The sequence below is a fragment of the Schistocerca piceifrons genome, chromosome 1 (genome assembly GCF_021461385.2).
Source record: "Schistocerca piceifrons isolate TAMUIC-IGC-003096 chromosome 1, iqSchPice1.1, whole genome shotgun sequence".
NCBI classification, from domain to species: Eukaryota; Metazoa; Arthropoda; class Insecta; order Orthoptera; family Acrididae; genus Schistocerca; species Schistocerca piceifrons.
Window position 1 is genome coordinate 1,156,837,458 of NC_060138.1, and position 27,764 is coordinate 1,156,865,221.

Sequence of the window (27,764 nt, forward strand, 5' to 3'; positions counted from 1 at the left end):
TTTCAAGTGGTTATGAGCGTGGCATTGTGGAATCTGCATCTGTGTACCTAGATATCGCTAGGCTCATAGCCAACTGAAAATGGCCCTTATGGCTGAAGCTGGTGGTGGTGCTATGAAATAAAATTGCAACTGGTAATTTGTTTCTTATTACTTACTATAGTTGCAAACACCTGCAACTCTCATGTTCAACATGTCGGACAGAAAGAAAATTATATCATCTGCTCCCTTTTTTATATTGATCATTACAGTTCTCCTTCTGCTGATTGTTCAGTGCAAGTATTTACGAGAGGAGGTCACCGAGGTAATGTACGTTCTCACATATTTTTTATCATGACGACTGTTGAAAACAGACATTAGTCGGAAACACATCCAGCGTGAGAAACAAAAAGTTTACGTGGCAGCCACCGAAGTTAGATTTTCTCAGTTGTGAGGCATGCGCCGTACAAATACCGAACATGACGTTTTGCCTGATGTACAATATGGAAGAAATTTTAAATGCATTACATGCAATATTGTACGTAATTTATTAAACAGATATGAGAGAAAAGGAACTCTGTAACTGAATGGTGGTGCATGGGAAAATGAGAAATATTGAAGCTACAATAGGCTGGTTACCAAATAAGACACTTGTCACAATAGCAGTGCGGTGTTTCCAACATAGACTATCCTTGCCTTGCTCAACATCATGCAAAACAGCAGTTATTATCGGCAGGAACATCAATGAACAACTGTTATAGTATCTTTAATCATTCACAGGAGACTTATTGTTACACTGTATTTATTTGCACTGCAAAATGTATCCGTCTGACTCTCACACTCAGGTTTTTAGTCTTGTTATGGTGATTTTTTGTGAGTCTTTTATGCCTGAGATCATCTCACTACTTCGACGCCACAGCTCTGTGTGGATCATAAACCTATTCATAGCTGAATGAGATACAACGTGCTATCGATTAATCGCTGAAATCTGTATGTCGTCTCTCACAACCTGCCAGAATCAGTGTAGTGAGCAGAATAGGATGGATGAAATTTTGGTTTGCAACATTCCCTCCGTGCGTACTTCCCTGCTGAACTCGGGACCTTTGCCTTCGCGGGCAAGTGCTCTATCGCATGCCGGCGAAAGGTACAGATACCGAATTTGAGTCTAGGTCGGGCACATAGTTTCAATCTGCGATGAAGTGTAATACGTACGTCATAATGACAACGCACGACGTCAGACGATACATACGGAGCGTCACGAGCTTGACACAAACTCATATTACTGTACCTCCTACTTACCGGTACTTTCCAAATGTGCCACTTAGGAGCGAAATAAAGATGCTAAGGTTAATGTCTGACGCACCTCTGTACTTTCAATTAAGAATGCAGACAGTTCTACTCAAAGTACATCTCAAACCTGAAAGGAACGCTAGGGTATTGACCAGTTGTGAGGTATCTTCGAGATTTAGGAACTGAATACGACCCAAGTAGTTTAAAAGTGCTAATAGAGTGAACTAAAAAGCGGGTTCATTTGAGAGGATGAAGATGTACATCAAAAGTATATTCTATAATTTGAAACATAGGTTGTACCGAAATTCTCTGTAGCATTTTTTCGGAGGCAGATACCTCTAGGTCAAATACTTCTGCTGACACAATAGTCGAGGGGAAATCATACCACTCCATGCAGGTGAAATCATACCACTTCATGCTGCAACAGTTAAATGTAGTGCTAAATCACATGGAGAGTTTTACTGATCGCGTCAATACACAAGACAGGAAATATAGGCTGCTCAGCCAGAACATGATGACCACTCCCTAATAGCCGGTATGCCTATCCTGGCACGGAAAGAGCGGCGACACGTCGTGAAATGGAAGCAGTGAGACATTGTTACGCCGCTGGAGGGAGTTGGCACAACACATGGACATACACAATTCCCGTAAATTCTGCGGAAAGGGGCCGATGAGCTCTGACGCCACGTTCAATCACATACCAGATGTGTTCGATCGGGTTCAAATCTGGCGAGGTGGGGGCCAGCGTATCAACTGGAACTCGCCACTGTTTTCTTCGAACCACTCCATTGAACTTCTAGCCTTGTGACGTGGCGCATTATTTTGTTGAAAAATGCCACTACCGTCGGAAAACATGATCTCTGGTCTGCAACCAGCGAACGGTATTCCTTGACGGTCAAGGTGCCTTGCACGAGCTCCACTGGACTCATGGATACCCACGTAAGGGTTCCCCAGAGCATAATGGAGCCGCCGCCAGCTTGTCTCCATCCTGCAGTATGAGTGTCAAAGAGCTTTTCCCCTGGAAGTCGATGGATTCGCGCCCTCCCATGGCATCACGAAGAATGTACCGGGATTAATGAGACCATGCAACGATCTGCCACTATGCCAGCGTCCAGTGCTGATGGTCACGTGCCAATTTATGTCTTAGTTACCGATGTCGTGGCGTTAATATTGTGACATACATGGGTCGTCGGCTGCGGAGGCCCATCGTTGGGAGTGTTTGGTGCAGCTGCCCAGCTGTATAGTCTGAATTTACACTCTCCATAGTGCGTTGCCTGTCCTGTTCTGCCAGTCTGCCCAACCTACGACGTCTGACATTTGTAATGACGGCAGGCCACCCAAACTCACGACGTCAGGGCGCGGTTTCGCCATGTGTTGAAGACACTCATCACAGCTCTCCTCGAACACCCGACAAGTCGTGGAGTTTCCAAAATGCTCTTGCCGAGGCTCCGGGCCATCGCAGTCTGTCCTCTGTGAAACTCATATAGATCGCGCACTTCCTCTAATCTACACATGGACAGCACTTTCACTTGTTATGCATGCGCCGTGTGTGTGTCTGGCTGGCAGTTATTCCTCACCAGGTGACGCTGCTATGGCCTGGACTGCTTTATATCGATAGTTGGTTGGTGGTCATAATGTTATGGATGATCAGTGTAACTAAATGAATGACCCATATCAGTAACGACCATTTGGAGTTGGATTTACAGGTAGGAATATATTCATCGATGGAACGTTATGAACTGCATCGAAGGAAACGTAATATTGACACATATCATGGAATCAGACAATATTGTTTTTGTGAAACACAACTGGGAATTTATTCATTTTAAGTATTGACTGCTAACGATGGAGGATACCAAACTGATTCCTTGTTTATGGATATCCAGAAGGCTTTTGACACAGTTCTTAGTAACTGTAGAAAACTCGTCGAGCGAAAAAGAAGCCGTATCTGGGGCTGCCTTACGAAAGTGTTATAGACACTCTGAGGTTCCTAATTTATGTAAACGATTTATGGGACAATCTGAACATAAATCTTAAATTGTTTGCAGATGACATGTCTTCTACTGCCTTGTAAAATCATCAGAAGATGAAAGTCAATTGCGAAATGATTTAGACACATTATCTGTATGGAGCGAGAAGTGGCAATTGACTCTAATAAAGCATAAAGAGTCTTAGGTCATCCACATGAGTACTATAACTGATCAGTCAAATTTCAGTTATATATTCTATAGCACAAATTTAAGGCCTGTAGATTCAACTAAATACCGAGTGGTTACAATTGCAAGCATTTTAATTTGAACTGGTCACAAGGAAAATGTGCTGGAGAACGTGAAAGAAAGACTGGGTTCTACTGCCAAAACACTTAGAAGATGAACAAATTTACTAAAGAGATTGCCTACATTGCTTTATTCGCCGTTTTCTGTAGTACTGCTGCGGGGTATGGAATCCTTACCAGATAGGACAGACGGAGGACATCAAAAAGTTCAAAGAGAGGCTATCACGAAAAGGAGCAGAGAGTGTCACGGATACGATAGGCGAAATGGGGCGCCATCATTAAAGCAAAGGCGTTTTCGTTGCGGCGATATCTTTCAGTCTCCAACGTTCTCCTCCGAATGATAAAATATTTCGTTTACTCCCCCCACACGGCCACCTACTTAGGGACCAACGGCCATCATAAAAAAAGAAAGGAGTCAGAGCTCGCACGGCAAGTGTTAAGTATTCGTTTCTGCCACGTGCCACTGGAGACAGAAACGATAGAGAAATATTCCGAAAGTGCAAAATTGTTAAGGCTTTCGTGGTCACTTACTTGTTGACAAATCGCCTGTTGACTTCTGTCTTGGATTCATTGGCCGATGTTTGTTTGGTGATTTTTGAGAATTTTCGCCCGGCACGAGTGGCTGGCTCTGTCAAGGCTTCACCCTCCAATGACCGAAGAACCCGAGACAGTAGCGAACAGGCAATTTTGCCTGTCTGAAAGTGGTTAGATACACCCTTACGAAGCACTAAAGTGTAAATTGCAGAATACTCTTCTAGATGTAGATTTTATGAATACACGAACGTAGACACTAGCATTACGTATCGAATATTTGATTATTTCACAGAACCGGTGACATGCTACGTACAATATACGGAATACGTTTTCTTCGGTAATAAACTAAGCGAACCAAAATTAAAAAGTGTCTGTGTTAGCAGCCATATAAAAATATGCTGTAATGCAATCTTATGTTCCATGCTTCGCAGCGTTTGAATTTCACTCTCGTTTGAATTTTGGAAAGCAAGTCTGGATTTAATACTTACGCTGTAAGGATGAAAAGAGTGGTTAGCTGAAAGGAAAGCAAAGGAATGCATCTACGCGGAATGACAGACTCTGCATTTCGATTTAGGAGCGACGTAGGTACGTAACAGTTGAGTGCCTGCCAAGAATGGAGCACCGCTGGAGAGAGAAGAATGGTTCCCGCGGTCCACTGCTCAGCCGGCCGCTGCCACCTTGACCCATCGGGGGTGTGGTTGCGATAGAGGGGGAGGGGTGGGGAGTAGAGGGTAGAGCAAAGGTGACTGCACTCTGTGGATCCAAATGACTTCCGATCTGTTCCGCACGGAAAGTGGCTGCCGTAAAGTTGTCGCACGCGAACCGCACTTCTCTCTCCGCCGCCCAGTTACTATTGAAGGCCTCACGTAACACATAGTGGCTTCGACAGAACACATATTTTATTCCCACCTCTTCAGTATATGTTATAATTCATTAAAAACTTGCAACAGCCCCTGTCGATTACTTTTTATGCAAGATGGGTAGTGTATGGTATCGTTTTAAGAAACGGTAGAAGAAATATAAAAGCACAGCTTTCGGTGCGCCGCCGGACCATGTTCGGTAAATACCGGGTGATCAAAAAGTCAGTATAAATTTGAATACTTAATAAACCACGGAATAATGTAGATAGAGAGGTAAAAATTGACATACATGCTTGGAATGACATGGGGTTTTATTAGAACAAAAAAAACACCCCGTATTGCTAGACGCGTGAAAGATCTCTTGCACGCGTCGTTTGGTGATGATCGTGTGCTCAGCCCCCACTTTCGTCATGCTTGGCCTCCCAGGTCCCCAGACGTCAGTCCGTGCGATTATTGGCTTTGAAGTTACCTGAAGTGGCAAGTGTATCGTGATCGACCGACATCTCTAGGGATGCTGAAAGACAACATCCAACGCCAATGCCTCACCATAACTGCTGACATGCTATACAGTGCTGTTCACAACATTATTCCTCGACTACAGCTATTGATGAGGAACGATGGTGGGCACATTGAGCATTTCCTGTAAACAACATGATCTTTGCTTTATCTTACTTTGTTATGCTAATTATTGCTATTCTGGTCAGATGAAGCGCCATCTGTCGGACATTTTTTGAACATTTGTATTTTTTCGGTTCTAATAAAACCCCATGTCATTCCAAGCATGTGTGTCAATTTGTACCTCTCTATCTACATCATTCCGTGACTTATTCAGTTTTCAAATTTATACTGACTTTTTGATCACCCGGTACAACATTTCCTCGCTCCGAACTGCTCGACATTATCATATGGTGGCTACTGATACATGGCAATGGCCACTGTCCACATTGTCATGAAGGCCACGTCTAGATGTCGCAAATGTGCGACAGAATTGTTCCAGGATGGACAACGGCAGCATTTCGTGGACCAAGGTGAAACCTTGCACACATTCGTGGTGCCATAGGTGTAGATTCCGAGTGTCGCCATGAGCAGAAATCGAACCAAACTTGGTTGCTGTGAGTGTCGGGCCCTATGCTGTGGCGGCTGAGCCATCGGGAAAAAGTATACTACCGCCGCAATCAGCGCGGGGTGCCAAAGTAATCCAACAAGGGAAGTACCACTGTAACAACAGCTGAAAACACACAAAAACTATTTTAAATACGGAGATGTGTCTGTTCTATCACCCGTGAAAGTAATTTATCTGCAAATTGCATTTGCGACAGAAGTGCAAGTCTTTCAGAAAACGATACGTTGTAGCAGACAATTACTACCAGCAGAATCACAAAGCATATAATATGACTTAACTGTTTGGCACAATTTGCTTGAAGCAATATATGTTAACACATGTAGAGGGGACTATTCTACCTGGATGATAGTGTACCTCGGAAAACATGATACTTCCTACTCTGTGTTTCAGTCTCGTGATTGATTTTAGAACCAAATGAAGGAACGCGCTCTAGAAATCGCCATAAGCAGTTTTCGATATTTTCTAATGTTTTTGTTGTTGTGAGACATGAAGCTATGTTTTATGTAGCGTTTCTTAGTTGGGTTGAGTTGTTTTGGAGGAATAGACCAAACTGCTAGGTCTTCGGTCTCATCGGATTAGGGAAGGATGGGGAAGGAAGTCTGCCGTGCCCATTCAAAGGAACCATCCCGACATTTCCCTGGAGCGATTTAGGGAAATCAGGATGGCCGGACGCGGGATTGAAGCGTCGTCCTCCCGAATGCGAGTCCAGTGCGCTTACCACTGGGCCACCTCGCTCGGTGTTTCTTAGTACTACGAGTTGTACATATTTAATTGCTGTATAATATACTAAAGCTATTGTGAGAAAATTGTTTATTCTCAATGTACAGAGTTAACGATGAGTGTGATATTTTCAAATGAGCTTAGTTTTGTTTACGTCCTAACTGTTTTCTCTCTTTTCAATAGGGAAATTTGTATTAGTTGCTAATAGTTTCTATTTGTAAACGTTTTTAAACTGTTACTTTTTTGTATAAGATTTCCTCTTAATTGGTCTGCATTTGCTGAGTATTGGTTTGTGGTAGAGCAATAATGTAAAACACAGAGTGTTAATTTCAGTATTAGAAATATTTTCTCAATTAAAACGCTTTTAAATTTGAATAGAAATTTTGTTCCTAGGTACATGACCGTGTTGTACCTTGGAATAGTTTTTCACATTTGGAAAAACCTTACATTTCCGGAGTAGTTTTTGTAATTTCAGAAAAATGCTGCAGCAGAAATACTGAGTGTTACTATTTCAAAACAGAGTAAGAAACTGTATTAACCTACTATTAAAGAGCTGGCTGGATGTGGAAATTTGAAAAGTGTTCCAAGATACGACATTCTCCCTTACAACTTACAGCAACTTACAGAGTCATATGGGCCAAAATAGAGGTTGCAGTGTTGATGTACATTCGTCCCTTATCGAACTGCAAACGCCATTGTCAATGAAATAATTAAAACACCTTGGCATGTAGCTGTTTGCGCACCTGACTATGCCAATATGTGGACACGCTATTCATCTTTGATGTATCTGTACTGGAATAACATAAACAGCTGTGTTTTAACCACTTCATTCAGACTCCGCATTTGCTCTTCAATGACTAACAACATCTACATCTACAAGATTACTCCGCAGTTCACATTTAAGTGCTTGGGAGAGAGTTCATGGAGCCACCTTCAAGCTTTTTCTCTTCATTCCCAATCTCGAACACCGTGCGAAAGAAACGATCTCTTAAATTTTTCTGTGCGAGCTCTGATTCCTTTTATTTTATAATGATGATCGTTCCTCACAAGTAGGTGGGTGTCAACAAAATATTTTCATACTCTGAGGAGAAAGATGGTGCATTCCATCCAGATGACATTGGCAGGATCACACAGATTGCCTATTCTGGTCGCATGTTTTTAATGTTGAGGTTTGAACTAGGTCGAAAGGGGTCGGAACGGCTAAAAATTTATAAAACCAGAAATCATAAGAAAAATACCAAAACAAAAATCAAAGAGAATGCTACTGAGATACATACCTGGTGAGTCAACTGCCCCTACCGACGTCGTTTTGTGCACCCCACAATGTTGTATCTGGCCACCAAAAACTACAAGCGAGATTCTCATAATCTTTCGCTCACTGTGCGCAAAGTACTAACCCTACATAAAGAAATAACGGAACCTTTCTGCAGGAAAATTAATGTAGTTTAATTTTATACTGGGAGGCCACAGTTTTGGGGTTGTTCAAGAAAATCGTACAAAAACGGCTGTCAGCCGCACCTCTAACACCACTCTCATCCCTCACCAGCTAGGATTTCTAGTATATCGTTTGTTCGCGACACTACCTACCATTGTACAAAAGTTTCCAACTACACGACCTGTTACTGATATTCGACCTTTTTTGGTCTCTATTGAATGGGCTATTACGCCGCCGGAATAGCAGGGTGTTTCCTTAACATTATTAAGTTAAAAGTGCATATAAGGGTAATAAAGGGGAAAAAAACTTTTGTTACCCTAAAACTGATTGCGTTGACAATTACATCTAAGATTAACCCTTACAAGCACAGTAGTTTCGTACTTAGAAGGCCTGACGAACACAACGATGTAACTGTTCATTTTACGCTACTTAAATTCACGAAATTGGTAGGTGAAATTTTCGCAAACACCAAATTTACAATTTCTAAGGGCTCGACTAAGCTTGTGATGTAATTAGGTCAGTCAGTGACGACAAAAAGTTTTAATCTAGGAAACAATTTGTGCAGTCGCAATTTTTTGTTAAGTAGTAGAAGGGAGTGCCATGAACAACATAGTAGAAATCCTGAATGGTGAGGATTGAGTGTGGGAGTGGGGAAGCGTTTGAAGGCCACTTTTGTAAGTTTTCCCTTAATAACGCGAAAACAACGGCCTCTAGCGAAAACGCGTCTCATTACAATATTTAGCTACAGAAAATTTCCTACAAAACTATTCTGTTAATTTTTTTGTCACCCCCCTCCAAAAAAAAAAAAAAAAATACCATTATGCTACTGCGAATCTGATGTGGTTTGGTTCTCACTTCCAGTACATGTTAGTGAAGCTGGGGAAAACTTCTAAAAGAGAAATCAGATACGGGAACTTGGACCAGACGAAGAAACGTTAAAAATAAGTGTAAGTAAATGGATCGATATGTAAAGGGATGAATCATTTCATACAGTTTTGTGTTGTGGCCGAAAGTGTCTGTTATGTTAGATGTAATTACATATGGTTTAGGTTGTGGCGACGAATAACGCAGTTTTTGTCTAAACTAACCGATTTATTAGATATATTCATCGCAACCGAGCTCGTATTTTAAGAAAAGTGCGGGGAGCTGAAGAGAATTATATCATGCTCACGATATAATGATTTGAGACGTGCATTGTATGTTGTGCTGATCAAAGAATACTGTTTGTGGGTGGATATGGCCACACAGTACTTTGCATTTCTTTTTATTGTTTTCTATATTACACAAATTTTAATTTCAACTGCAAAACGGCCATCCAGGAATGCAGCACCAGTTGTGAGCCGAGGTTACCTGTTACTTAAACAAGAATGTATGAAAAACATATGAAACTCTGTTCTGGGTTTCGTATCACTTTTTGCACTGGATTTGCATTTTCACTCACATTGAAGCCCAATCACACACTGTTGCAACATTTTCTCTGCAGGGGTTTTGTTGGTTTAGATACAAGCATAAGACATACCTTGAAAAGGATGCTGATGCCAAGGTTCATGAACGGCTTCGTGAAGTCTATGACGCTTTCCCTGGCGTAGTTGATGGTCATCGAGCCAACTGCCAGATCTGCTTTCTGCAAAGATTTTTCGTCGTTTAGTTCAACTTAGTTATCACATCACTTCGACACTACTTGTATAATTGTCTACCTTGTGTGTATAGTGTGAAATTTGGGCAGTGTTATGGGGCTTTTCATACAATATGGAATTTTTTTATTCACAGCTTATCTTAGAAACGTTGTAACTATTTCACCCATGGTCATATTTAACACGATATTAACGGCACTGAGGTCTGATACTGATATTAAAAGACAGACGTACCGAATCTGCTTCTGTCAATCAGGGATGAAACTTCTGGTTTTGTCAGTGTATAACCAGTAAAAATTACTTGGATCTTTTTGCCACTTGTAGATTGTTTAGTTGGTGACCACCGTTGAGTAAATCGCGCATTATACTCGTATGCATTGGATTTCACTGAACGATTGTCATTCTGCAGTCCGCCAGCATATCAGAGCTAACGTAGACAATTATTTTGTTATTTTCGCCATAGATGAAAACTGTAAGTTAAAAAACAAAGAAAAATTTATACTTTTTAAGTTCTTTTTTTCTTCATCGTGTATTTGGCGTCGCTTATGTTCGAAGTAATTTATTTTTGTTAATGTAGTTTGAAGTTCGTGACCGTGTAATAAGATCGCTACATTGCAGCAATGATATCACCATTGTAACGGATCAGCGCCCATGCGCAGTAATAGTTTCAGTTGAGCATGTGCGTGGCGGCAGTTGAGTGTGTCTTTGGACAGTGATAGTACCAATCTAGTCTAGACTAGATGACGATAGACCGAGACGCTTATAACGCTGTTGAGACATCGTATATATTTGTGGTGAAGGAAAAGGTGTGAGTGAAGTGTAAGTTCGGTGTCGATCCTATGTTCTAAAAATCACTCAATCGCAAAACTACACCCATCAAAAAAAGTTTTACGTCACCCCGGTTCCGAGAACACCTGAAGATAGATATTGACCGTAGATATTGTATCACAGACACAGTCCCTTTCACTGTTCAAATACACACCTGGAAATGGAAAAAAGAACACATTGACACCGGTGTGTCAGACCCACCATACTTGCTCCGGACACTGCGAGAGGGCTGTACAAGCAATGATCACACGCACGGCACAGCGGACACACCAGGAACCGCGGTGTTGGCCGTCGAATGGCGCTAGCTGCGCAGCATTTGTGCACCGCCGCCGTCAGTGTCAGCCAGTTTGCCGTGGCATACGGAGCTCCATCGCAGTCTTTAACACTGGTAGCATGCCGCGACAGCGTGGACGTGAACCGTATGTGCAGTTGACGGACTTTGAGCGAGGGCGTATAGTGGGCATGCGGGAGGCCGGGTGGACGTACCACCGAATTGCTCAACACGTGGGGCGTGAGGTCTCCACAGTACATCGATGTTGTCGCCAGTGGTCGGCGGAAGGTGCACGTGCCCGTCGACCTGGGACCGGACCGCAGCGACGCACGGATGCACGCCAAGACCGTAGGATCCTACGCAGTGCCGTAGGGGACCGCACCGCCACTTCCCAGCAAATTAGGGACACTGTTGCTCCTGGGGTATCGGCGAGGACCATTCGCAACCGTCTCCATGAAGCTGGGCTACGGTCCCGCACACCGTTAGGCCGTCTTCCGCTCACGCCCCAACATCGTGCAGCCCGCCTCCAGTGGTGTCGCGACAGGCGTGAATGGAGGGACGAATGGAGACGTGTCGTCTTCAGCGATGAGAGTCGCTTCTGCCTTGGTGCCAATGATGGTCGTATGCGTGTTTGGCGCCGTGCAGGTGAGCGCCACAATCAGGACTGCATACGACCGAGGCACACAGGGCCAACACCCGGCATCATGGTGTGGGGAGCGATCTCCTACACTGGCCGTACACCACTGGTGATCGTCGAGGGGACACTGAATAGTGCACGGTACATCCAAACCGTCATCGAACCCATCGTTCTACCATTCCTAGACCGGCAAGGGAACTTGCTGTTCCAACAGGACAATGCACGTCCGCATGTATCCCGTGCCACCCAACGTGCTCTAGAAGGTGTAAGTCAACTACCCTGGCCAGCAAGATCTCCGGATCTGTCCCTCATTGAGCATGTTTGGGACTGGATGAAGCGTCGTCTCACGCGGTCTGCACGTCCAGCACGAACGCTGGTCCAACTGAGGCGCCAGGTGGAAATGGCATGGCAAGCCGTTCCACAGGACTACATCTAGCATCTCTACGATCGTCTCCATGGGAGAATAGCAGCCTGCATTGCTGCGAAAGGTGGATATACATTGTACTAGTGCCGACATTGTGCATGCTCTGTTGCCTGTGTCTATGTGCCTGTGGTTCTGTCAGTGTGATCATGTGATGTATCTGACCCCAGGAATGTGTCAATAAAGTTTCCCCTTCCTGGGACAATGAATTCACGGTGTTCTTATTTCAATTTCCAGGAGAGTATATCACTAAACCCGCCCAAACATGTAACAAACATGCATGAGCAGCGCCTATTACACGGAGGGGGTCCTACAGCCGATCAGTTCCAGTCATTCCACCAGGAAGGAGGTATGCGGCTCGTGTTGTCTGTAGCTCAACCATGCCTATACGGTCAATACTGCGGTTTCATCGCGTCCGGATTGTGACTTTGTGCTAGGAAGGGTTCTCAACAAGGGAAGTGTCCAGGCATCTCAGAGTGAACCAAAGAGATGTTGTTCGGACATGGAGGAGATACAGAGAGACAGGAACTGTCGATGCCGTACCTCGCTCATGCCGTCCAAGGGCTAGTACTGTAGTGGATTATCGCTACTTACGGATTATAGCTTGGAGGAACCCTGACAGCAATGCCACCATGCTGAATAATGCTTTTAGTGCAGCCACAGGACGTAGCTTACGACTCAAATTGTGCGCAATAGGCTACATGATGCGCAACTTCACTCCCGACGTCCCATCTTTGCAACAACGACACCATGAAGCGCACTACAGATGGGCCCAACAACATACCGAATAGACCGCTCAGGATTGGCATCACTTTGTCCTCACCGATGAGTGTCGCATATGCCTTCAACCAGACAATCGTCGGAGACGTGATTGGAGGCAACCCGGACAGGCTGAACGCGAGTCCGAATGGACCGCTCAGGACTGGCATCACGTTCTCTTCACCGATGAGTGTCGCATATGCCTTCAACCAGACATTCGTCGGAGACGTGTTTGGAGGCAATACGGTCAGGCTGAACGCCTTAGACACACTGTCCAGCGAGTACGGCAAGGTGAATGTTTCCTGTTGTTTTGGGGTAGTATGATGTGGGGCCGACGTACACCGCTGGAGGTCATGGAAGGCACCGTAACGGCTTTACGATACGTGAATGCCATCCTCTGACCGATAGTACAACCATATCGGCTGCATATTGCGGAGGCAATCACCTTCGTGGACGACAATTTGCACCCACATCGGGCATATCTTATGAATGACTTCCTTCAGCATAACGACTAGAGTGACCAGCATGTTCTCCAGACATGAACCCTATCAAACATGCCCGGGATAGATTGAAAAATGGCTGTTTATGGACGACGTGACCCACCAACCACTCTGAGAGATCTACGCCGAGTCACCTTTGAGGAGTGGGACAATCAGGACCAACAATGCCTTCATGAAGTTGTGGATAGTATGCGACGACGAACACAGGCATGCATCAATACAAGAGGACGTGCTGCTGGGTGTTATAGGTACTGGTGTGTACAGAAATCTGGACACCACCTCTGAAGGTCTCGCTATATGGTAGTACAACATGTAATGTGTGGTTGTCATGAGCAATAAAAAGGGCGGAAATGATGTTTATGTTGATCTCTATTTCAATTTTCTGTGCAGGTTCCGGAACCCTCGGAACCGAGGTGATGTAAACTTTTTTTGATGTGTGTATTAATTGTAATTTAACAGTTTAATGCTCAGTTTCAAGGAAGCGCAGTTATGTTTGTCAGTGGAAGTCAATCCATAGACACATCCGCTCGAGTATTCACAGCATTCGTAAAATTAGAGGGTATGAAACATGTGACAACAGACAGCAGACCGGCTGCATTGTGTGAACTAACATATACTGTGAACAGAGCAATTACAACAATGTAATACGTCCCTCAGCAAATTCGTACAGTATTTCTCGGAATTAGTGAATGTAAATGAATATTGCACCCCACCTTGCGCTGAAAGGACAATTGCAGAAACTGCAGTGCAGTTTACATTCCATTGTCAGTGAGTCTTAAGGCATGGTTAGAGCGGAAGTAGCACAACAACGTCTCGAGCGCTCAACAGGTATGTGGAGCCTGAAAAACACGGTAAGTTGAATGGTGAAGTATCAGAATGAGGCACATTATAATTATTGTTACTGTTACGTTCTTTTTCAGGCCTGTTTCAGTTAAAGTTGTGGCCTCCAATTTTAGTAATTTTTCATGTAAATTCCATGTTTCGGACCCTCAAACTCACTTCATACCAACCAGGTGTCCCCAGTTAAGAGATGCCTTCAATACAGTTAGTGTACGCCGAACTTTACATCACTGTGTGCTTTTGCCTATTCATTTTTTTAAGTTTTTTGGTAAATTATGTTATCATTTTCTTTGTGAATAAGATCTTATGGGCTTACCCACTAAACGGTCGCAACCACTCCAACAAAGAGCAGGTACCTTCATATAATTATTTCAGCTCAAGTTTCCATGCATGTGGACAGAGTGTTACATATAAGTATTCTTGAGTGTCGCGTTGATTGATTTTGTTTCCTAAATTTTGTATGGTTTTTATCTTCACGCGTCCTTGTAGGCTTGACTGATCGGAAAACGAACTGTACCCATTCTCAATAATTTAAGGCTAGGTATTGCGTGGTGCAATTTTTGATTACAATCAAGAACAACCACATATGGCAAGTACACAATATGCCATTGATTTCCATTCACCCACGAAGTGAGAGCTACTCAGTCATTGAGCCCTTACCTTACTTGTAGATTTTCGTGTTGGGCATAGCGTGCGTTACGTGTGTAATTTTAATTACAATCAAAAAATGATTCCACATGTTAAGTACAGGTTTTGCCACTGACTTCTATTCACCCACGTGGTGACCGCTGCACCGTCAATAAGCCTTGATCGTTCTTCAAGATTATCATGTTAGGCAATGCATGTGATCGTGTGCAGTCTTATTTGGATGCAGTTTATATGCCGTTCTGTATTGTGTATTTTTATCTACGTTGCTTCCTTGTGTTACAATAATATAGTATGAGATTACATGATCACTCTTCCCGCCAAACCCAACCTAGCCCATTACTTGCCTTGTCTGCCACTAGTTTCAAAATACATTACCAGACCTCTTACGAGTAGGCATTGAGCGTCATCAGCGCCTGAAATGTGTATTGTTTCCACCAATAATTGGGTTGGTTCCCTTAGCAAACAGCATATTTGAACAAGTAATTCCAGCCCGTTGTTCACGCTCGTAATTTCTCTCACCTCACCATGCCTAATAATTCAGTCCTTCGCAAATTTACCCTTATCATGTTTGAGTTAATAGCTTTTTATGTTGCAGTAATTAAGTCATGTCACACTCAGATGTATTCGCTCGCGATGCATTATTTCATTTGGTTGCTAGTTTTTCTATCGCTTTCTCCGTTGTACCAGTTACTGTCATTCGTGTCCAGTGTAGTTTAGTAACTGTTTGGGCCAACCCTTGTAGTTCTCTAACAAACATTGAATCAGACAAGCAAAAAACGTGATCGTTAGCAATTTCGCAAATATTAATTCACTCCATCATCCTATTGCTCCTGGTACTCACAAGAATAATAGTGTTTTCTTCTATATAACAACAAGACAAACACCCCCCTCCCCCCCCCCCTTTTCGAGTGTGTGAGAAGTGCAAAAAATAATATTAATATCTTGTGCAGCCAAGCAAGACGCAGGTAGAGATCTTCATGAAACATGTGTTCGAAGAGAAAAGCGAGAACTGGGAGCCACGAAATATGCACAAAGATCAGTCGTTTGTATAGATACACCGAGAAAAATGTACGAAATGTTAAAGTTCCTTTGTTTCTCACGCGTTAATATAATTTGTATAAGTAACCCCTGAAAATTATGTTTCAACGAAATTACAATTCGGGTGCAACGAAAGTCGTAAAGCGGCTACAAGACAAGCATTTGATTACGTATTGCTATTCTGTTCTGAATACTGTCCAGTATTACAGTTTCTCCAGACGAGTCAACGGCGAGTGGTTTATGGGAACGATTGTACTGGTTATGGATTGAGTAACGATCAGTAAATGGTTCAGAGATTAAGCAGATAATCCTATGAATATTCGGAAGTTAAACAAGCGTGTTTATGCAGTCTCTGGAGTGTCTTCTCCGCATTTGTAGGAGATATATAAATAATGAAGACCCGAATGTGAACATGACGGTATCATACCGTGAAAATTGTTCCACGTTTGTTACTTACGTGTAACACGTGCACACGTCTGTAATTCATCGCTGTAGTGTTTTGGGACTATTACGAAGCTACTATGCGATGCATATAAAAATACTTATTCCGTTTTTTATTATCTGTTTATCTGTTACATGCCTTGTAACTATGTGGTTAGAAACCACGTTAAATGCTACTTTTACTGAGGTACTCCAAAAGAAGAAATCTGTTGGATTAGTAAAAAAAAAAAAAGGTCTGACATTTTGACAGTTCGACACTTTCACTCATCCGTTGTTGAAACTACATGTGTTTGCTGCTTCAAGACAAGCTTTCAAGTGTCATTGGCAAAATAGGAAACGTCATTCTCATTGCCCTTAATTAATACCTGAAGATTTCCTCGTGAACTGCTGATCATTGTGTGAACAAAATATCGTTAGAAAAGTCCGAGAGCGTTGTGGAAGCACAGTAAAAGTTTCATAACAAGTAACTTATGGTAAATGCGCCATATGTAGCTAGTGCTGCTGCGAAATATAGGCTGTTTGACTTTTATAGCTACAAAAGGAACAAGCGATAATTCGTAGTAAACTTAAGTCCAGAAATAGTTTCCCAGATAGGACGTTTCACGACAGTATATGCACACCTTATAAACAGAGTCCCCCTGGATCCAAAATGCAGATACGCACTCGATGACAAACATTGCAAGTATTCCACATGGCCATCGTTCATGTGGAAGCAGGCTTCAGAATGTCTCCTCATCGACTTCTGCACCGTTGAAGAACCCCAGGCGTATTGCGAAAGCCGTGACAACCACCTACAATGCGTTCCCGGAGTTCATAGACACCATCAGTACGTCTGAAGTACGACAAGCCTTTTATATATCCCCACATAAAAATATCTGTCTGGTTTAAGTTGGGAGACCACGATCACCATGGTATTGGCCAGCCACGACCGATATACTTGTCAAAGATTCGTGCAACGTATTTAGCAATAGCTACACGAAAGTGTGCCGCTGCACCATCACCCTTGTACCACATACGCATGCTTCCACATTAAGGACCAGACCCATGTTTATTTTATATAATGGTTCATTTCGTTTGTACCCATAACGATCAAATACACAACGTTAGAAATGTCGTATCATTTGTTGACCAATTTCTTGCAGGTTCTGTACAATCTGGCAAAAAATACTGTTAATGATGTTCTTAGTTTCTCAAAGTTCTTACATTTAAACAATTCACAATCATTATGAAAAATCTTCATAATTATTATGCTCTTAGATTATAATGAGAAAACCCAAACGAGAAATGATGACAAAGTACAACAGCATCATCATTTAGCACATACAATATTTAGTCTGCCATGCAACAAATTAAAGAGACGTGTAGTTTGCGTTAGTATTAAATGCGTCTGAATACTTCATGCATCTGAACTTTCAAAGCATCCATACAATATCACAGTACTATGATCATTTGAATGACAGGTGAATGAAATTCCTTCCGTGGATAGTCATTCGTTACGAATGTGTTCAGTGTTAGTATGACTGAAGTTCGTCCTTCGTCAAGAGCGTCGTTTTCGGTAGAAAGACCTTCCACACATTGCGATAGATATTTACATTTCGTCCCTCCTGAAACATAGTGGCAGTAAGGAAGCCATTATTAAGAAGTACGGGCGGGTGTTATTCGACGTTATAGCTTGCGGCGAAGCGTAAAGGGGTTGAGTATAAATCTCGTGTCGGCCGCTACATTTTATACTGGAAGGTGGTGTGTGTTCTTTCGGACATGTGGAACATAAGACACCACTGGTGGTACAGCGGCCATAAAGAAACTAGATTACGAGAAATCAGGACTTCAGGGGCGAATCAGGACTTCAGGAGCCTACAGGTATTGAAATAAATCAGTGGCGAAAGTTCAATACTTGTTCCGGACTGGGTATCAAACCCGGATGCTCCTTTTCTATAGAACGGTTGTCTTAACCGCCAGATGCGCTACCCGGCCAATCCAAAATCACAACCCTTCACATGCAATTAGCGCTCCCTTTCGCTAGCCTCACTGTTCGCAGCATTGTCTAAGTCCCGCAGGTGTACGGAAGACGTTGTGCTTCCACACTGAAAGTACCCAGAGCCATCCTCAAAAATGGTTCAAGTGGCTCTGAGCACTATGGGACTTAGCTTCTGAGGTCACCAGTCCCCTAGAACGTAGAACTACTTAAACCTAACTAACCTAAGGACATCACACACATCCATGCCCGAGGCAGGATTCGATCCTGCGACCGTAGCGGTCTCTCGGCTCCAGACTGTAGCGCCTAGTGAGTGAGACAGACGAGAACCTACGTAATAGGGAAACCGCATAGAAGCCGTGTATGGCCAGGGATACATTTATGAAAAGTTTTTAAATATGTAGTAATTCAGGAAATGAGGCCACAGTAATTTTAATCTACCATTCTTCATAAATATTCATGGTAAGCCCAATAGAACTTGAATATTGTTCATATTTATAATAGTTTAGGTTTTACTGTTGAAGTGAAATTAATAAGTTTTGTAACAAAGCCCTGAATGCTAAAATCTGAACGCTTAGGTCCAGCTTAACGATCGACATTTCATATAGAAGTGCATCATTAAAATGACAAACTTTGTAAATAACTACTCTGTAGCTTTATTTGCTTATCAGTATTTTCAGTTAAGCACCAGAACCTCATTTCCTCCACACTAAACACACATTGAAGGATGACAGCATGACACCTTATTGAATAATTAGGTAATAGCATATTTGTTGTAAAGTTTAGTGCAAATAGTCACTTTTGTTCTTTACTTACCAGAAAGCACATTGGTGCAAGCTACTGGCCATGACATTCAAAGTTAAGAAGGAACTTGTATTGTTTTTATGTAAAAGAATTTAACGTTTATTGAGTAATGGATATTACTGTTACTTTATTCAGAACGTGAAAGTGGCCAAGTTCTGATTAATTATGAATGTTACAATGTAAAATAATGTAGAATAAGCTATAGCCAATCAGATGGGCGGCTTCAGGAAAGGGAACTGCCGTAGTCAGTTAAGCGAGGACGTTCGGCGAGCGGGAAAACGCGGCCGGGGATGGGCAGAAAGGGAACAGTTCGGATGGAGACGCGAAAGCGTACGGTCGGTCTTTAGGTATCTAGGAAGTGAAACGACTTAGAAAATTTCGCGTTGTGTGGTATCGCGGAACTTAGTTTCTGAGCGGTGAGCAGCCGCGCGCCTGGTGTGAACTCTAACTTTTCGCGAAGATAACGAGGTGGAGTATTGGACCTGTATTTCACGATGAGGTTGTGAATGATCGAACTGTGTCAAATGGAGTGTAACAGTAACTCTAAATACGGCCACTTTCGCTATTAGTCTGCTTTTTAAATAAACATTATGCTAACCAAATCGCAACTGTGTGGCCTACATCATTTAGAGGTCGTTAATTTAGTTCACCATATTATTATTACTGTTACTATATGTGTATGTTATATTAACTTTGTATTTCGAAAACTTGCCATCAGCCAGACAATTTAACCAAAGGGTCAAAATTGTCTAAAAACACTAGACGAGTTTGAGCCAAGACATTTCGTCGAAGGGTAACCGCATGTGAGCCCGAACATCTTTGGGGTGTTAGCTTGCAGGCATATCAGCGCACACTCCGCTGCAGAGTGAAAGTTCCATTCCGCAACCATCCCTAAGGCTGTGGCTTAGCCATGTCCCCGCAATATCCCTTCTCCCACGAGCGCTAGTCCAGGGAGGTCCGCAAGAGAGCTTCAGTGAAGTTTGGAAAGTAGGTGCTGAGGTCGGGAATACAGCTGTGAGTAGAGGTCTTCAATCATGCTTGGGTTGCCTCCGAAAGGCAAAGGTGCCGAGTTCGAGTCCCATTCCGGTACTCAGTTTTCATCCAGTACGGGTATGCTCGAGAATGGCAGATTGCAGAACAATGATTTTAATTTTTTATGTAGCTCCAAAGATGATCATAATACTGTGACACAGTTGTACGTGGTCATATTACGAGGTGCATTCAAGTTCTAAGGCCTCCGACTTTTTTTCTCCGGACTGGAAAGAGATAGATACATGTGCATTGTTTTAAAATGAGGCCGCATTCATTGTCAATACGTCCCAGAGATGGCAGCACCGTACGGCTGATGGAATTTTACCGCCAGCGGCGAGAATGAGATCTGTTTTAAATACTTAAAATGGCGACGTTTTCCTTACTTGAACAGTGTGCAATCATTCGTTTTCTGAATTTGCGTTGTGTGAAACCAATTGAAATTCATCGACAGTTGAAGGAGACATGTGGTGACGGAGTTATGGATGTGTCGAAAGTGCATTGGTGGGTGAGACAGTTTAATGAAGGCAGAACATTGTGTGACAACAAACCGAAACAACCTTGGGCTCGCACAAGCCGGTCTGACGACATGATCGAGAAAGTGGAGAGAATTGTTTTGGGGGATCACCGAATGGCTGTTGAACAGATCGCCTCCAGAGTTGGCATTTCTGTGGGTTCTGTGCACACAATCCTGCATGACCACCTGAAAATGCGAAAAGTGTCATCCAGGTGGGTGCCACGAATGCTGACGGACGACCACATGGCTGCCCGTGTGGCATGTTGCCAAGCAATGTTGACGCGCAACGACAGCATGAATGAGACATTCTTTTCGTCGGTTGTGACAATGGATGAGACGTGGATGCCATTTTTCAATCCAGAAACAAAGCGCCAGTCAGCTCAATGGAAGCACACAGATTCACCGCCACCAAAAAAATTTCGGGTAACTGCCAGTGCTTAAAAAATGATGGTGTCCATGTTCTGGGACAGCGAGGGCGTAATCCTTAGCCATTGCGTTCCAAAGGGCACTACGGTAACAGGTGCATCCTACGAAAATGTTTTGAAGAACAAATTCCTTCCTGCACTGCAACAAAAACGTCCGGGAAGGGCTGCGCGTGTGCTGTTTCACGAAGACAACGCACCCGCACATCGAGCTAACGTTACGCTACAGTTTCTTCGTGATAACAGCTTTGAAGTGATTCCTCATGCTCCCTACTCACCTGACCTGGCTCCTAGTGACTTCTGGCTTTTTCCAACAATGAAAGACACTCTCCGTGGCCGCACATTCACCAGCCGTGCTGCTATTGCCTCAGCGATTTTCCAGTGGTCAAAACAGACTCCTAAAGAAGCCTTCGCCGCTGCCATGGAAAAATGTGTACGTCTGCAGGGCGATTACGTCGAGAAGTAACGCCAGTTTCATCGATTTCGGGTTAGTAGTTAATTACAAGAAAAATCGGAGGCCTTAGAACTTGAATGCACCTCGTAAAATATAGAATAATACAGGTTGCACAAAAGAGAACTGGTCTGGAAAAATATATCATGAGCCTTTAAGTTAGACAATGCTACTTACATCGTGTGCTCCGCCAGTGGATGCTGTAAGTCAGTTCGCCTATCTTAAAGTGTGTGAAATATTTCCTGGGCCAGTTTTACTTTGCCTACTGTGTGTATTACATGTCTGCAGTAGCATACGTTACAGAGTGCGTTCTAGCTTAGCTGTGCACTACTGTGCCGAGTGAGTGGGCGTCGTGCCAGGTAGTGCGACTAGGTAGCAGGCGCAAGCGGCGGGGCGGCGCCACACAGACCTTGTCCATGAGCTGGCGCACGATGCCGTTCCACTCGCCCGTCTCCAGGTCGTAGACGCCGTACTTGCCGTCCGGCACCAGCTCGATGCGGTACTCGAAGCCGACCATGGCGGCGATCTCTCGCAGCAGGTCGATGCAGAAGCCCTCGTAGCGCGCGTTCCCCGTCAGGTTGGGCTGCGGCCGCAGCATCACGTACGGGGTCTCCTGTGGACGCCGCCCGCTCTAGCCGCTGCCGCTACCGTCTATCGTTACTCTACGGGTCCGTTTGTGTCGTCACAACAGGGGAAGCACCGGGGCGGCAGTGCGGGAGTAGAATCGGTTCTACGGGCGGTGCTGTGCGCTGCGAGTGGACTCACTTCGGAATGTGTCAACAATGGAAGGAAAGGAACGGGGACTTCGCCGTACCCCGAGAGAATACTGTCATAGCAGTCGGCGGGTACAACGTTGCCGTAGAAAGCTGTTGCCGGACGTTGTGATACGTATTACAAGCCTTCATGTGACTCATCCAAAATCTGGGGCAAATAGGTGATTACATACGTAAATGTGGGTTGTTTCGGAGGGTGTAACATTATACACAAGGTGTCTGTTCTTGCGGACATGTCATAAGAACATACAGGGTGAAAAGTATTTAAACCGACAAACTCTGGGAGTTTGTGGTGGGACATCGAAACAAATATTTTTCCCTAATGTCATTCTTTCCTATGAGGCGTATTTAAACCGGTAGAGGAAGATTTCTCTGACGGCAAATTAATTAAACCAACAAACACTTTTCCATTTTTTATGACCGAGAGACAACACATTACCACAACCCAATTTGAATTACAGTAGATTTTTCAAAAATGCCTCCACTGACATGCAAACAAAGTTTACACCGTCGGATCATATTCTGCCTGACACAGGCAAAAACCACAGGAGCATCCTGAATTGTTCCTGCTGCTGCTACTATCCGGGCTACCAGATCTTCTTCTGATGCAACAGGAGTTGTGTAAAAAAGGTTGCGCATTTCTCCCCACACAAAAAAGTGCAGACGGGACGTATCTGGGGATCGAGCAGGTCATGGTACAGGACCACCTCTGCCAATCCACGTTTTTGGGAACCGTCGGTCCAAGAATCGACGCACACGACGACTGAAATGTGCTGGCGCCCCGTCACGTTGGAGCCACATGCGTTGTCTTATAGAGAGCGGGACGTCTTCCAGCAAGCCTGGAAATGCTCTGGCAGGAAAATTATAATAGTTCCTGCCATTTAATGGCCTAGGTAACAGATACGGCCCAATTAACCAGTCCCCAGCAACACCGACTCGCACATTAACGAAGAACCGCACTTGTTGTTGATCAATCCGCTGTGCGGCTCGTCCGTAGTGGTGCGCTACGTATTACGCACCAACCGCATCAGTGTACTCACTCCAGGTGTATCGCTCCATTAGTAAACAGAGACAATGCACTGCTACACTGGTGCACAGCAGTTGCCTACAACTGAAGAGAGTAATACGCCCTCTAACAACTAAAGGTGCGTACCCGTGGTCTAGGGGTAGCGTCTTTGAATCAAATAACGTCTTCGGTCCCGGGTTCGATCCCCACCACTGCCTAAATTTTGATAAATAATCAGCATTGGCGGCCGAAGACTTCCGGCATAAGAAGTCAGCCTCATTCTGCCAACGGCCTTGTCAAAGAGGGCGGAGGAGCGGATAGAGGTTCAGGGCACTCTCTTGTCCTAGGGGTCGGAAATTGCCCCTGAAAGCGGAAGAATCAGCAATGCAGCAATGATCAACGACATGAGGATGCAGAAGGCAATGGAAACCACTGCATTAAAGACACGTAACGTGTATCCACAGGACATGTGGCCTGTAATTGAAGAAGTGTCATGATGATCTCTCCATTGGCAAAAGATTCCGGAATACTCCCCCATTTGGATCTCCGGGAGGGGACTGCCAAGGGGGAGGTTACCATGAGAAAAAGATTGAATAATCAACGAAAGGATAACGCTCTACGGGTCGGGGCGTGGAATGTCAGAAGCTTGAACGTGGTAGGGAAACTAGAAAATCTGAAAAGGGAAATGCAAAGGCTCAATCTAGATATAGTAGGGGTCAGTGAAGTGAAGTGGAAGAAGACAAGGATTTCTGGTCAGATGAGTATCGGGTAATATCAACAGCAGCAGAAAATGGTATAACAGGTGTAGGATTCGTTATGAATAGGAAGGTAGGGCAGAGGGTGTGTTACTGTGAACAGTTCAGTGACCGGGTTGTTCTAATCATAATCGACAGCAGACCAACACCGACAACGATAGTTCAGGTATACATGCCGACGTCGCAAGCTGAAGATGAACAGATAGAGAAAATGTATGAGGATATTGAAAGGGTAATGCAGTATGTAAAGGGGGACGAAAATCTAATAGTCGTGGGCGACTGGAATGCAGTTGTAGGGGAAGGAGTAGAAGAAAAGGTTACAGGAGAATATGGGCTTGGGACAAGGAATGAAAGAGGAGAAAGACTAATTGAGTTCTGTAACAAGTTTCAGCTAGTAATAGCGAATACTCTGTTCAAGAATCACAAGAGGAGGAGGTATACTTGGAAAAGACCGGGAGATACGGGAAGATTTCAATTAGATTACATCATGGTCAGACAGAGATTCCAAAATCAGATACTGGATTGTAAGGCGTACCCAGGAGCAGATATAGACTCAGATCACAATATAGTAGTGATGAAGAGTAGGCTGAAGTTCAAGACATTAGTCAGGGAGAATCAATACGCAAAGAAGTGGGATACGGAAATACTAAGGAATGACGACATACGTTTGAAGTTCTCTAACGCTATAGATACAGCAATAAGGAATAGCGCAGTAGGCAGTACAGTTGAAGAGGAATGGACATCTCTAAAAAGGGCCATCACAGAAGTTGGGAAGGAAAACATAGGTACAAAGAAGGTAGCTGCGAAGAAATCATGGGTAACAGAAGAAATACTTCAGTTGATTGATGAAAGGAGGAAGTACAAACATGTTCCGGGAAAATCAGGAATACAGAAATACAAGTCGCTGAGGAATGAAATAAATAGGAAGTGCAGGGAAGATAAGACGAAATGGCTGCAGGAAAAATGTGAAGACATCGAAAAAGATATGATTGTCGGAAGGACAGACTCAGCATACAGGAAAGGCAAAACAACCTTTGGTGACATTAAAAGCAACGGTGGTAACATTAAGAGTGCAACGGGAATTCCACTGTTAAATGCAGAGGAGAGAGCAGATAGGTGGAAAGAATACATTGAAAGCCTCTATGAGGGTGAAGATTTGTCTGATGTGATAGAAGAATAAACAGGAGTCGATTTAGAAGAGATAGGGGATCCAGTAATAGAATCGGAATTTAAAAGAGCTTTGGAGGACTTACGGTCAAATAAGGCAGAAGGGATAGATAACCTTCCATCAGAATTTCTAACATCATTGGGGGAAGTGGCAGCAAAACGACTATTCACGTTGGTGTGTAGAATATATGAGTCTGGCGATATACCATCTGACTTTCGGAAAAGCATCATCCACACAATTCCGAAGACGGCAAGAGCTGACAAGTGCGAGAATTATCGCACAATCAGCTTAACAGCTCATGCATCGAAGCTGCTTACAAGAATACAGAAGAATGGAAAAGAAAATTGAGAATGCGCCAGGTGACGATCAGTTTGGCTATAGGAAAAGTAAAGGGACGAGAGAGGCAATTCTGATGTTACGGCTAATAATGGAAGCAAGGTTAAAGAAAATTCAAGACACTATCATAGGATTTGTCGACCTGGAAAAAGTGTTCGACAATATAAAATGGTGCAAGCTGTTCGAGATTCTGAAAAAAGTAGGGGTAAGCTATAGGGAGAGACGGGTCATATACAATATGTACAACAACCAAGAGAGAATAATAAGAGTGGGCGATCAAGAACGAAGTGCTCGTATTAAGAAGGGTGTAAGACAAGGCTGTAGCCTTTCGCCCCTACTGTTCAATCTGTACATCGAGGAAGCAATGATGGAAATAAAAGAAAGGTTCAGGAGTGGAATTAAAATACAAGGTGAAAGGATATCAATGATACGATTCGCTGATGACATTGCTATCCTGAGTGAAAGTGAAGAAGAATTAAATGATCTGCTGAACGGAATGAACAGTCTAATGAGTACACAGTATGGTTTGAGAGTAAATCGGAGAAAGACGAACGTAATGAGAAGTAGTAGAAATGAGAACAGCGAGAAACTTAACATCAGGATTGATGGTCACGAAGTCAATGAAGTTAAGGAATTCTGCTACCTTGGCAGTAAAATAACCAATGACGGACGGAGCAAGGAGGATATCAAAAGCAGATTCGCTATGGCAAAAAAGGCATTTCTGGCCGAGAGAAGTCTACTAATATCAAATACCGGCTTTAATTTGAGGAAGAAATTTCTGAGGATGTACGTCTGGAGTACAGCATTGTATGGTAGTGAAACATGGACTGTGGGAAAACCGGAACAGAAGAGAATCGAAGCATTTGAGATGTGGTGCTATAGACGAATGTTGAAAATTAGGTGGACTGATAAGGTAAGGAATGAGGAGGTTCTACGCAGAATCGGAGAGGAAAGGAATATGTGGAAAACACTGATAAGGAGAAGGGACAGGATGATAGGACATCTGCTAAGACATGAGGGAACGACTTCCATGGTACTAGAGGGAGCTGTAGAGGGCAAAAACTGTAGAGGAAGACAGAGGTTGGAATACGTCAAGCAAATAATTGAGGACGTAGGTTGCAAGTGCTACTCTGAGATGAAGAGGTTAGCACAGGAAAGGAATTCGTGGCGGGCCGCATCAAACCAGTCAGTAGACTGATGACAAAAAAAAAAAAAAAACAACAACTAACAACTAAAGATCGTAATACGGCCTCTAACAACTGAAGAGCGTAATACAGCCTCCACCGGTTTAAATAATCCTCATAGGAAAAAATGACATTAGGGAAAAATATTTGTTTTGATGTCCCCTACAACCTTCCAGAGTTCGTCGGTTTAAATACTTTTCACCCTGTACACAGTTTTAATCCAGCAAAAATTATGAATTAAACACAGAGGAATTAAGATATTGGCTGCAAGTGGGCATTGATGTAAATCAATGGCGAAAGTTGAAAACTTGTGCCGGAGCGGAAATTCGAACGCCGGTCTGCTGCTTACTTGACAGATCCTCTGATCACTATGCCATCCGGCCACAGTGGTTATGAGAACTGCACGGGCAACCCTAGTACGCATCCCGTCAGATCTAAATTCTCAACTTGTCCACACACTACGAATGTAAATGGCACTTGCCCATATCCTCATTATTCGCAGCATTTCGCCGATCCCCGTAAGCGTTCGAGCCCGGTGTGCATGCGCAAAGAATAGCTGCCTGGCCTAGTGTATGGATAAGTTGAGAATCTTGCTCTGACGGGAGGCGTGCTAGGTTGTCGTTGCAGTTAGTAAAACCACTGTGGCCGGATGGCGTAGTGGTCACAGCATCTGCCTAGTAAGCAGCAAATCTTCATTCGAATCCCGCTCCGGCACAATTCTTCAACTTTCCTCATTGATTTACGTTTATCCCTACTTGCAGCCAATGTCTTTAAGTCCTTTGTGTTTAGGAAGATAACGCTGATGTAGACGAATAAATAAAAATATTAAAGAATTCCTGTTATCTTTTCAACACACTTCGTATGAGCGTGTGTGTATTTATCGTGTGGAATGGTAAGAACTATTCAATAGTAAATGGTAAGCACGTAATTTTGTATTATTAGTATGAATCGAAAGCCACCATTCTGATTCAAAGATCAATTACATTCCTTTGTGATTACATCCAGGTTATTGAGCGACTTATTCACATGAAAATTAATTGTTCTTTTAGCAATAACTGTAGGTTATCATCCAAAACTTAAATTTGAAACAGGAAGAAAAGTAAGAGCAAATAAA

At 43.5% G+C, this 27,764-nt stretch overlaps 1 protein-coding gene across 1 annotated transcript in view; it reads right to left on the minus strand.

The window, feature by feature from the left end:
- The window catches only part of LOC124778790 (glutamate receptor ionotropic, kainate 2), a 341,610-nt gene that overhangs the window by 101,871 nt on the left and 211,975 nt on the right, over window positions 1-27,764 (minus strand). The window contains exons 9-10 of the mRNA XM_047253668.1: window positions 21,838-22,041; window positions 9,733-9,837 (exon numbers count right to left, since the gene is read on the minus strand). Coding sequence (XP_047109624.1) covers window positions 9,733-9,837; window positions 21,838-22,041 — 309 coding nt within the window. The remainder of the gene's footprint in view (window positions 1-9,732; window positions 9,838-21,837; window positions 22,042-27,764) is intronic.